Raw genomic sequence first — 12,432 nt, 5'->3', positions numbered from 1 at the left:
CCCCATCTCTTTTTCTTTCCTCCCTCAGTCTTTTCTTGCTTGATGCCTTTTTTTCTTTGCTTTTCTTTCTATGTCTCCATCTTTTTAAATTCTGACCTTAACAAACTCTATAAAAAAATACAGCCATGCAGCTTGCGACCTCAACCAATGCCCTCCATACCTATTAAAAAACCCCAGCCTAAAATTCCGCACTCTCCTCATGCAATGGATACAAACTATGCTCACAGATGACCTTTTCCCACAAGACCTCTCCGAAATCATCATCACCCCGATCTTAAAAGACCCAAAAGGAGCAACAGATCAACCATCCAACTACAGACCCATAGCCTCAATTCCACTATATGTCAAGCTAATGGAAGGCCTCATAGCTAAACTCTTCACCAACTACCTAGAAAACCACAACTTACTCCACCCTACACAGTCTGGATTCAGAACCAACTTCAGCACTGAGACACTACTAGACTCCCTTCTGGACACAGCTAGACAATACCTCAGCACAGGCAAAAAAATGCTGATTATTCAACTAGATCTCACCGCAGCATTTGACCTGGTAGACCACGACATCCTGCTACAAATACTAGATACAATAGGAATCACAGGCAAAGTACACATATGGTTTCATGGATTCCTACAATCCAGGACCTACAGAGTAAAGACAAACAAAGAAAAATCAGAACCATGGTCCAACCCCTGTGGTGTACCCCAAGGATCGCCATTATCTCCAACACTCTTCAATCTCTACACTCCATCCCTCAGCACCTGCCTAGATGAAATAGGCTTAACCTCCTATAGATATGCAGATGACATCACCATTCTCCTTCCTTTTGATCAGCCAATGCCCACCATGACAGAGACACTACACAGAACTCTAGAAACAGTAGCAACTTGGAGGAAATACCACAAACTAGAACTGAACCCAGACAAAACAAAATTCATACTTCTCAAAAAAAATAAACCCCAACCATAACAAACCTAGTAATAAACTCAATTACATACCCCTTTCAACCCACTCTAAAACTTCTGGGAATGACGATAGACAGATGCTGCACCATGCAACCACAAATCAATAAAACAATACAGAAATCATTCATGGTCATGAGAAACTTAAGGCAAGTTCGAAAATTCTTCAACAGAAAACAATTCCAGCTCATGGTCCAGTCCCTAGTCCTAGGACTCCTTGACTTCTGCAACATCCTATATCTCCCCTGCCTTGCAACAATGATAAAACAACTAGAAACAGTACAAAACACAGCCCTGAGACTAATTTATTCACTAAGAAAACATGACCACATCACCAAGGCATACCTTGACTCACATTGGCTCCCAATTCAGGAATACTATTTAAATTCAACTGTCTACTATTTAAATCCATAAATGGTGACAGCTCAGCCTACTTGAACAACCGCCTAATCCAAACTACCACAACCAGACACAGGAGAACCCAAACACCATTCACATACCCTCCAATCAGAGACATCAAACGGAAAAAACTGTACGATGGCCTTCTAACCACACAGGCAGCAAAACTAGACCACCAACTCTCCGATCTACTAATCACGACCCTAGGCTACAAATCTTTCAGAAAAGAAATAAAAACCTGCTATTCAAGAAATCCATGAAGACTAACTAACACTGTATGAAACATTTCAATCCTCTGAAGCAACCCGCTCTACTCTGTAACACCTCTGGACATGTCCAGAAATCCTCTTCTGTAATCTGCCTTGAACCACAAGGTAATGGTGGAATAAAATCACTAATGTAATGTAAATTAATATTCCGTTTACTCAAAGAGCCCAAAGCAGATTACCATTAATTTTGTTCTTTCTCCTTGAATCATCTCTTTTTCCCTTTTGTCTTTACTTTCTATTGATTCCTTTTTATCTTGTTACACTTTCTTCTATTCTTTCTTTTCTTCTCTACTCTTCTCCTCTTTCTATCTTCTTTGTTCTATTTCTTTTCCTCCTATCTTTTTATCTCTGTTTTCTTCTTCTCTCTCCTCTTTCTCCCTTTTGTTTTCTTCTTTCTATGTTGTTTTTTTGCTGCTTTCTTTCCCCATTATTTTTTGTTCTTTTCTTTTTCCTTGCTTTTTCCCTTTTGTTCTAGTTTCCCTCTTATCTTTAATCTTGTTTTTTCTAGTTCTCTCTTCTTCCCATTGTTTTCTCCTCCTACAACCTTGTTCTCTTCATTTCCTTTCTTCCTTTTTCCTTCAATCTCTAATCTAATCTAATCTAATCCTTAGGTTTGTATACCGCATCATCTCCACGTTCGTAGAGCTCGACGCGGTTTACAGTAGGAGAAATAGGAAGGAACTACAACAGAGGGTTAGAGGTAGAAGTGTGAAGAAAATTTAGAGGACTTGGGATGCCAAGATATAAGAGTTTCCTTGATTCCTAAATTGGAGGGAGACTTACATTTTTTGAGAAAAGCCAGGTTTTCAGATGTTTGCGGAAAACTTGGAGAGAGCTCAAGTTCCAAAGAGGGGAGGTAAGGTTGTTCCAGAGCTCAGTGATTTTGAAGTGGAGGGAGGTCCCTAGCTTTCCTGTGTGGGAAATACCTTTTAGCGAGGGGAAGGATAGTTTTAATTTGTGGGAGGGTCTGGTGGTATTAGGGTTTGAGGAATTCCAAGAAAGAGGGATAAAGGGAGAGAGGATACCAAATAGGATTTTGAAAGTTAAAGAGGCGCATTTATAGTGGACCCTGGCGATTATTGGAAGCCAGTGGAGCTTGGCCAGGAGTGGGGAGACATGGTCAAATTTACTTTTAGCGAAGATGAGCTTGGCTGCGGCATTCTGAATCCGTTGGAGTCTGTGGAGGTTTTTCTTAGTTAGGCTTAAGTAGATAGAGTTGCAATAGTCCAATCTGGAGAGGATGATGGATTGGACAAGGAGGGTAAAATGTTTTTGATGGAAGCAGGATCTAACTTTCCTCAGCATGTGAAGGCTGAAAAAGCATTTTTTTACCAAGGATTGGAGGTGGTCATTGAAGGACAATGTGGAATCAATGATGATGCCCAAGACCTTGCTCGAGAACTCAAGCTGCAGAGAGGAGCCAGAGGGTAGTGGGATGGAGGTGGGTAGGTGATCTAGTTCACTTATTTATTTTAAATTTTCTTCCCATTCCTATCTAAGAAAATTATTGTCTCTGCCCCCCACCCCCTAGTCTCTGGGTCAGGAAAAAGGGCGTAGTTGCCTCATACCAAGCACACCACATGCATATGGTAGTTCTTTGAAGTCTTCTGCCGATGGCAGATCCTCTAACTGGGATGGCAAAAATCCAGAAATACTCAGTTACCCAGCAAGGGATAGAGAAGAAGGAGAAGGCGATAGAGATCCGTGCAGCAGTTCTCCCCAGGACAGAATGTGGGCTGTCAGACAGTGCCCACTGATGAGTCAGGAAGCAGAATCCAATAAACCAGAGGAAAGACCAGAGCACTGTGAGAGGAGACAAAAACAGTTCCACAATGGGGTTAAATGGCTCAAAGGCAACATAAACCTCCCCCCTCCCCCCAATATTCAAAGCCATTTAACCAGCAAGAGAGGCTCCTTCACAGTTAAATTTCTTGTGAGGACCTCACTGTTGATATTAAGTGGCTCTTAACCGGATAGTGCTACTGGATATCAGCACAAACCCTGAAGCTGCAATTGTGCGGCCAGTCCAAGGATGGAATTGGCTCTAAGTTACTGGACAAATTGGACCACATAAAACACAGTCCTATCTTCCAGTCCAGTTTAACTTGAGGCCCTTTTTACAAAGCTGAGGTAGGGAGTAGATAATGACACATGAACAAAAAACAGGCAGTGACTAGGATAAGCCTGGGAGTCTTAAATTACCACCAGTTGTTTTATCATATTATTTTAAGCATTTTTGCACTAGGGTCAAAAGTTTTGAAGCATCTGTTTCTGTAAGACCGGACATGAGAAAGTACTACTGAAAAATCTGCCAAATCAGGCCTGTGCTTACTGGAGACAACCAGGTCCATGATGATAATGGCCTTGAAGATGCTGGCTTTGGTGATGAGGTTCTCGACTGCATCAAGACCCAGGAAGATCACACAGACCAGGAATCCCAGCAGCCCCACACCAATACCGTAGCCACAAGCCAAAGGGTTGCTGTTCAGCACGCAGTGCAGCTCAGACGACCAGGGTGTATTCTGGTAGCCCTCTGTCACCAGGTTCCCAGAGACCACCAGAGCAAACAGCTGAGTCGACACAGGAACACAGCCAAAAAAAAGAAAACAACAGAGAGAGAGTGGGTTTATTGTGAATTTAACCTGCATAGTCAATGTGATCTGCTTTCAGGTGATACAAGAAGGGATACATCAAACAGAAGTCATAAAATTAAATTGAGATCATTTCTGCTGTAAGAATATAAGAGATTCTCTACTGGGTCAGACCAAATATCCATCTTGCCCAGTATCCTGTTTCCAAAAGTGACCAGCTCAGGTCTGTCTGTGCATACGCAATTAGAGATCCTGGACACATTAACAAGGGTTGGGATGTGTATTCCAGTGTTGGGGCTAGATTTTGCAGTTTGCTTCCTCTTGGAATTCTCCCCATAAAATAAACCAATGAATCCCATGGAAGACATTGGCACTTTTTTTTTTTTTTGACGTAAACATCTTGCTATGTTTGGATGGCTGTTATAAACTTACGTGTTTTAGTATCCTTTCCAAAAATATGAAAAGTATCAGTCATTTTAATGGGGCTGCCTGTCCATGTGGTTAAGGGATACAGATCAGATTGCAGTATAAGTGTACCCTGTTAAGTGCAACAATATTTTTATTTCAAAATCAATATGTAAACTGAAAATTATAGCTATCACCGCTCCATGGTCCCTTTGCTTTTTCAATAAATGGAACATATAGGGTCCCGATAAAGGACTGAGAAGAAGTTTCAAGTTTAATTGAGATTTGATAAAATCGCTTTTTTCACAGATTACAAAGCGATGAACAATAAAAAATAAAAATGGGGGAAACAAACAATTTTTGGGGAATCAGAGACATACTTTCAACGAGGGGAATGGAGGGAGGAACTGCAGCTTGGTATAGGAAAGAGAAGGAATAAAACAGAAGGAATTTATTAGATCAGTGCTTGCCTGCTTCAAGTGGGAATGTTGAATGCAGTGGTGTACCTAGCATATGTCACACCCGGGGCCCATCATTTTTTGACACCCCCCCATCTGTACGAAAAACATGATTTTTAGTAACAATTCACACATCACACATGAGTACCTAGGAAAAGGCAGCATCTGACAGGTTGGAAAAGCTGGGGCTATTCTCCCTGGAAAAGCGGAGACTTAGAGGGGACATGATAGAAACCTTCAGAATCCTGAATGGCATAGAGAAGGTAGACAGGGACAGATTCTTCAGACTGTGGGGAACCACAAGTACAAGGGGGCACTCGGAGAAATTGAAAGGGGACAGGTTTAGAACAAACGCTAGGAAGTTCTTCTTTACTCAGAGGGTGGTGGACACATGGAACGTGCTTCCGGAGGTTGTGATAGGCCAGAGCACGCTACAGGGGTTCAAGGAAGGTTTAGATAGGTTCCTAAAGGATAAGGGGATTGAGGGGTACAGATAGAAGTAGAGATAGGTTATAGGAATAGTCAGGGACCACTTCACAGGTCACAGACCTGATGGGCCACCGCGGGAGCGGACCGCTGGGCATGATGGACCTCTGGTCTGACCCAGTGGAGGCAACTTCTTATGTTCTTACATACTGCAGTCAGCAGTACATCAATACACCCATTGTAAAACTAAACAAGCCAGACTAGTACAGATCAATCTGACACCGTCAGTCCTAACAGAAAACCATGTCTTTCGAACACCACAGAACACCTTCGCCTAGTATGGAATATGTCATTACAAACTAACCCCTCCCCCTTTTACAAAACTGTAGTGTGGATTTTAGCCACGGTGGTAACGTTCTGACGCTCATAGAATTCTGAGCTTCAGAGCTGCTACCACCTTGGCTGGCGCTAAAAAACATTCCACAGTTTTGTAAAAGGGGGGATAAAATAGAAATACAAAGACAAAGGTTAAATTGAACCAGCATGAAGCTGGACTCCACATACAATGTAACACCACAGAAATAGTGACACATGTCTCCTAAAGCAGTAAATAAATAGAAAATTTTTGTTTCTGGTTTCTGCTTTCCTCATCTTATTATTCTCTTCCTTCCATCTACTGTCTGCCGTCTCTCTGCCCCTATATGGCATCTTCTCTCCTTCTATGCCCCTTCCAGAAACTGTATGCCTCCCCCTTCCATCTCTCCTTACACCCCCATTGGTCTGGCATCTCTCTCCTCTCCTTCCCTCTCCCACACCTCTCTTCTGCAATCCCTTTCTTCCCTCATTTTCCTTTTCAATTTATTTTCTGCATCCATCTAGATTACGTTCTTACTACCCTCTCATCAATTTCCTTTTTTACTGTCTACCTACAGCTCACCACCTCTTTCCCTCACCCCCTCCAGTATTTCCCTAACTCAGTCCTTTTCCCCCCATCATGTGCCCTCTTTCTCTACCCCTTCCATCTAGCTAAAGAAGCACTGCCTGGGCTTTGCAGTCCCCAGTTATGTCTCTAGCAGGATATATATTTAAAATCTGATATATTCTAATGACAAAATAGAAATAAAATGATTTTTTTCTACCTTTTGTTGTCTCTGGTTTCTGCTTTTATCTTCTTTTCACTCTTTTCCTTCCAGCGTCTGCCCTGTCTCTTCAATCCAGCATCTGCCTGTTCCATCCACTGTCTGCCCCTTCCAGAAACTGTCTCCCCCCTGCCATCTCTCCTCTAGACCCCCCCCCCTTTGGTCTGTTATCCATCATCTTCCCTCTGTTCCCTCATTGTCTGGCATCTTTCTCCTTTCATCTCTCTTTCCCTCCCCCTGTGGTTTTTAGCATCTCTCTTTTCTCATTTCCTCCGCTCAGATCTGATATCTCTGTCTCCTTCCCCGTTCTCTGGCATCTCTCTCTCTTCCCTTTCCTTCTCTGGTCTTCCTTCTTTATTTTCTGCCTCCGTCTAAATTAAATTTTTTCTTACTATGCAGTCCTCAGTTTCCCTCTTTTCACTGTGTCTACCCGTAGCATGCCACCCCTTTACTTCACCCCTCCACTATCTCACTAACTCTATCTTCTTCACCCATCCAGCATATGCAACCTTTTTCTTTATCCCTCCTTCCATCCAGTATGTGTTCTTTCTCCACTTCCATTCAACATTTGTTCGCCTTTCTCCCCACTTCCATCATCTGCCCTCTTCTCTCTCCCCACTTCCATCATCTGCCCTCTTCTCCTTCTCTCCACTTCCATCATCTGCCCTCTTCTCTCTCCCCCTTCTCCCAATTTCCATCATCTGCCCTCTTCTCTCTCCTCCTTCTCCCCACTTCCATCATCTGCTCTCTTCTCTCTCCCCCTTCTCCCCACTTCCATCATCTGCCCCCTTCTCTCAATCTCTCCATCCACCACAGGCCCATCTCTCTCCCTTCCTCTCACCTTTCTGATTTTGGCAACAAGATTGGCAACACCCCCCCCCCGCGATGACACTTAAGATCGGCAATGGGCCTCCTTATACCCCCGGCATCAACAGAACTTCAGATCGGTAACACGGTGCTCAGTGCAAAGCTTCCCTCTGACTCAGCTTCCTGTGTCCGCCCAGGCAGTTCAGTTAGAGGGAAGCTATTGACTGAGCACTGCGTTGCCAATCTGAAGTTCTGTTGATGCCGGGGGTAGAAGGAGGCCCGCTGCCGATCTTAAGTGTCATCGGGGGGGGGGGGGGCGCATTGCCAATCATGAATTGCGTCGCGGGGGCTGCCGATGCTGCTCATCACTGTTGCAGCCCAGACGCTGCCGATGACCCCACTGCAATCTTGCTGACCCTGCGTGGACCGGCACCGGACAACCCAGACCTGGCCAGCTGTGCATCCCCCCTAAGGCGTGCACCCGGGGCAGACCGCCCCCCTTGGTACGCCACTGGTTGAATGGGCTCCAAAGGCAAATTAATTAAAGGAGTCCCTATATAGGTAGCTTTTTAATTTTGATTTAAACTTTTCGAGGGTTCTTTCATCCCTTACCAGGGCTGGTAGTAGTAGGTTCCAGGTTTGGGGGGCAATGATGGAGAAAAGTGTGTTTAGCCTAGCATTTCTAATTCGTAAGGATGGAATAGTGAGCAGCTTTTCATCCTCTGATCGTAGAGAACGTAAAGGATTATATGGGATGATGACTGTCAAGAAATAGCGGAGCTTTGAATAGTAGGACTTTAAATGTAATTAGTGCTTGTTTATGATAGAGAGCCAATGCGCATTCTTTAATAAAGGTGTGACATGATCAAATTTTCTTTTTCCTGTGATAATTTTTATTGCAGTATTTTGTATTATTTGACGCTCTTTAGCTCCATGTGGCAGGGTCCCAGGCCTTGTGTGCCCTCTTTAGCTCCTCACCCAAGCAACACTCCTCGTGAGCGTGAGTGGCTTTATCACAAACAGAAAGATTTTGTTCTTCAACAGCCATTGAAGGTGGGAGAGGAACGCCATCGTTTCTTACTGCCTGTTTCCTTACCCCACAGTCTGTCCAAAGAAGAGAAAGAGAAAATATTTAATGTAGAATTTAATTCCTATATTTTGCCTCATCAGACTGTCTTTCAGTTCAGCAGTCGCTCAGGAGGTCTGCTTGCATTATAGAACAGTACAGTCAAATGTGTGCACAAAATCCCAATTGGCGCCAATTAACTTGGTTATAGGCCAATTAAGATGAGCGCACAACTCAGTAGCATGTCCAAATTTGGGTACCATATATAGAATCTAGTGGTAAATACATCCGTGCTAATAGCACCCAGGATTACATGCGCTAGTTCAGTTCTCAATGCGGTAACTGCAGAGGATGTGCTGGGCAAGCCCTGAACAATTGTTACAAGCGTTCACGCTTAGCGTGACTTAACAGCAAAATTTTAAATGCCTAAGTGCCTGATTCTATATATAGTACCTAAAAAACATGCCACCGATCATAATTGTGTTTAGCGCGTTTCTATAAAAGGCAAGCACCATATATAGAATCACGCTTAGTGGCCCTACTCGGCATAACATTTAAGAACATCCATTTAAAAACCAGGCAAATATCTGCCTAAGTTGCTTGCGGATCAGGTGTATTTCATAACAGTGTGCGTAACTTTTAGGAATGCCCATGCTCCTCCCCTGGCCATGCCCCTTTTGAGATTCACACAATAGACTGCCGCACACCACTTTATAGAATGTGCCTGCCAAGTGGTGCGTGTAACTTCTAATTACTACCAATTATCAATTATGAGGTGTTAATTGCCAGTTAGCAGTGCCAATTGAACTTAAACAATTAAGTTGTGCAATTTGCGCACAGAAATTATGGCACTGTATATAGAATTTGGAGGTAAGTGAAAAAAGACGAAGTCTTTTTAGAAAGCTGTGGTTAAAAAAAAAATGATCTTAGCATGTCCTTATGCAGGTCTTTCCAGTTAGCACATGGAACCGTAGAGGCGTGAACTCTGCCTCTCTCAAAAAATACAAAATATATGAGAGTTGATTCATAAGTCATGACAACTCTTTTTTTTTCTCTCAAAAATGGGCCAACACTGGAAATCTAATATATATGGCCTCCTTTTATCATGCTGCATTAGGGTTATCGCAGGTCACTGCAGTAAAAGCTTCGTTGCTCATAGGAACTCTATGAGTGTCGGGAGCAGCACGGAACATTCAGCGCAGCTCCCTGCGCTAATACTCACTATCACAGTTACCTAGGGATCAGATTGATTAGGGTTTGATATTGTTTTTGCCTGCATTGACCTTGCTGTTAGTCTTGCCTGTTATTGAAGCATTTCATTTGGTGTGGGAGCTTGCTCCACCTATTCTCATACCTTTTAAAAGCTTGCTGTTAGACTGAAGCATTCTCATTTGGTGTGAGAGCTTGCTCCACCTATTCACATACCTTTTTTTGGCTTTTCAGCCTCTCACAAAGCTTACCTGGTATGGGAACTTGCTCCACTTATTCTCATACCGTAATTTGGATTTTATATTTTGGTTCGTTGGGCTCCTACTCTGTTTGAATGCCAGCAATGTTTACTCAGTAGGTCTATCTCCTCCAGACTTTTTAGAATCAACTTTAGTAGATTGTTCCTGTCCGGGCCAGAAAATTCCTATTATTATAGGTAATAGAAAACCTTTCCATAAGAAATCGATCTCCCCCAGAAATGTAATTACCTTGAAGCCTATTTTATTAGATAATAATGATCCAAATATTTTTTTAGACTCTCTTACTCCGGTTCCTGTCCTTTATTGTAACGCTAGATCTGTTTGCAATAAATGGCAGATCATAAAAGACCTGTTATCTGATTTAGATCCAGGTCTAATGTGCATTACTAAATCATGGATTTCTCAGGGTGACACTTTTACCCAAAATGACATTTGCTCCCAGGGCTTTAGGAGCCTATTAGAAACAATAAAAAAGGTGGTGGACTAGCTTTATTATTTAAATCATTTTTTAATGTTCAATTGCTCGAAAAGGCTATTAGCCCAGAGTTAGAGTATTTGTTGGCATCTGTTAAAGATGAACTTTCTTCCCACCCCCTGGGTATTCTCCTTTTCTATCGACCCCCAATTTCTTAGAATAGATCTTCTTCTGTTTTGGATACGATCGCCAATGCCTCAACTAAATTTCATAGATTATTAGTGTTAGGTGACTTAAATTTACATCTTGAAGATACTAACAATAGAGATGTCTCTGATTTCATCCTTTTTCTTCAGTCATTGGGTTTTTCATCTTCACCTTTTACTTCAACCCATGAAAAAGGTCATTCACTGGATATTGTTAGTTTTTTTTTTTTTTCATACCACTCAACAGGCTTTTATTGATCCTGTCCACTGGCAGCAAGTCCCTTGGACTGATCACTACCTTGGTGAGTTTTCAGTTCCTATTTTTATGTCCCCTATTCCAACACAATCTTTGCAGAAAAAAGCTGTTACCTTTAGAAAGAAAATCTGCCCAGAATCCTTCTGGTCTCAAGTCTTAGCTTCCCCCCCCCCCACCCTGGTTCCCCTAGGGAATATCTTATTGATGTGATCTGGCCTAAGTGGAGTTCTTTTACGGAACTTATCTATCATTCTTTAGCACCAGTCACTACTAAAACCATTTCTTATGTTCGGAATGCACCATGGTTTTTACCTTCCCATAGAGTTATGAAACAAAATTGTAGAAAGTTAGAAAAGAAATGGAAAAAAATCTCATTCAGACTTGGACAAATTAAACCGGAGAAGTGCCTGAAGGTTGTGATGAATCGCCCAAGTCCACATCCTCAGAGCCTCCTGACACAGGGAATGAGATCCTGTACCTCCCTGTTTGTTGACATAATACATGGCCACCTGGTTGTCCGTCCTTACGAGAACCACAATGTCGTGAAGAAGGTGTTAAAAAGCTTTGAGAGCATTGAAAATCGCTCTGAGTTCCAACAGATTGATGTGACAACAACGGTCCTGCAAAGTCCACAGACCCATGTGTATGAAGGCTGTCGACATGGCTCCCCAAGTGTAGGTGGAGGAGTCCTTGGTGAGGTCTTTCTGATGAGGCAGAATGTGGAACAAACCTCTGGAAAGATTGGAAGAGAGCATCCACCAGTGGAGAGACTGCTTGAACAAAGGAGTTACTGTAATCTGAAGAGAAGGAGGGTCTATCGCCTGTTGCCACTGGGATGCCAGGGTCCACTGAGGAATACGAAGGTGAAGTCTGGCAAAAGGAGTCACGTGAACTGTGGAAGCCATGTGGCCGAGTAGAATCATCATCTGCCTTGCAGAAACAGATGGACGATGATATACCTGATGACAAAGGCGAATGAGGGTATCTCGACGTGATGGAGGTAGAAACGCTCTGAGGTTGACAGTATCCAGAGTGGCTCCAATGAATTGGAGAGATTGAGATGGGGTCAACTGGGATTTTGGAAAGTTGATTTCAAACCCCAGACTTTGGAGGAATAGAATAGTCCGTTGGGTCGCTGCAATAACCCCTTGTTGAGAGGGGGCTTTGATTAGCCAGTCGTCGAGGTATGGAAAAACTTGAAGACCTTGAGTACGGAGAGCTGCAGCCACGACCACCAGACATTTTGTAAAGACTCTGGGGGAAGAGGCGAGTCCAAAAGGAAGGACTCTGTACTGGAGATGAAGATCTCCCACCTGGAATCTGAGATATTTTCAAGAGGTTGGATGAATGGGAATGTGAGTATAAGCCTCTTTGAGATCCAGCGAGCACATCCAATCTCCCTGATCCATCAGGGAATACAAGGTTGGCAAAGAGAGCATCCGAAACTTCTCCTTGACCAGGAATTTGTTGAGAGCTCTGAGGTCTAGAATGGGTCGCAGATCCCCCATCTTCTTTGGAACTAGAAAGTAACGGGAGTAGAATCCCAAGTTCCCCTGAGAAAGAGAA

The 12,432-nt window shown here is 43.1% G+C and overlaps 1 protein-coding gene across 3 annotated transcripts in view; it reads right to left on the bottom strand.

Annotated features, from left to right (window-relative positions):
• Positions 1 to 12,432, bottom strand: part of SYNGR4 (synaptogyrin 4) — a 34,176-nt gene that overhangs the window by 8,361 nt on the left and 13,383 nt on the right. For 2 of the 3 annotated variants that reach the window (XM_033962089.1, XM_033962087.1), the window contains exons 2-4: positions 8,433 to 8,558; positions 3,961 to 4,198; positions 3,292 to 3,431 (exon numbers count right to left, since the gene is read on the bottom strand). In XM_033962089.1, coding sequence (XP_033817980.1) covers positions 3,292 to 3,431; positions 3,961 to 4,198; positions 8,433 to 8,525 — 471 coding nt within the window. In that variant the 5' untranslated portion in view covers positions 8,526 to 8,558. Of the gene's footprint in view, positions 1 to 3,196; positions 3,432 to 3,960; positions 4,199 to 8,432; positions 8,559 to 12,432 lie in introns of all 3 variants that reach the window. The other variant, XM_033962090.1, reaches the window with a different exon arrangement.

This window comes from Geotrypetes seraphini, chromosome 10 (assembly GCF_902459505.1).
Source record: "Geotrypetes seraphini chromosome 10, aGeoSer1.1, whole genome shotgun sequence".
NCBI classification, from domain to species: domain Eukaryota; kingdom Metazoa; phylum Chordata; class Amphibia; order Gymnophiona; family Dermophiidae; genus Geotrypetes; species Geotrypetes seraphini.
The sequence above is the reverse complement of the archived record's forward strand: the minus strand, read 5'-3'. Positions and strand labels throughout refer to the sequence as shown.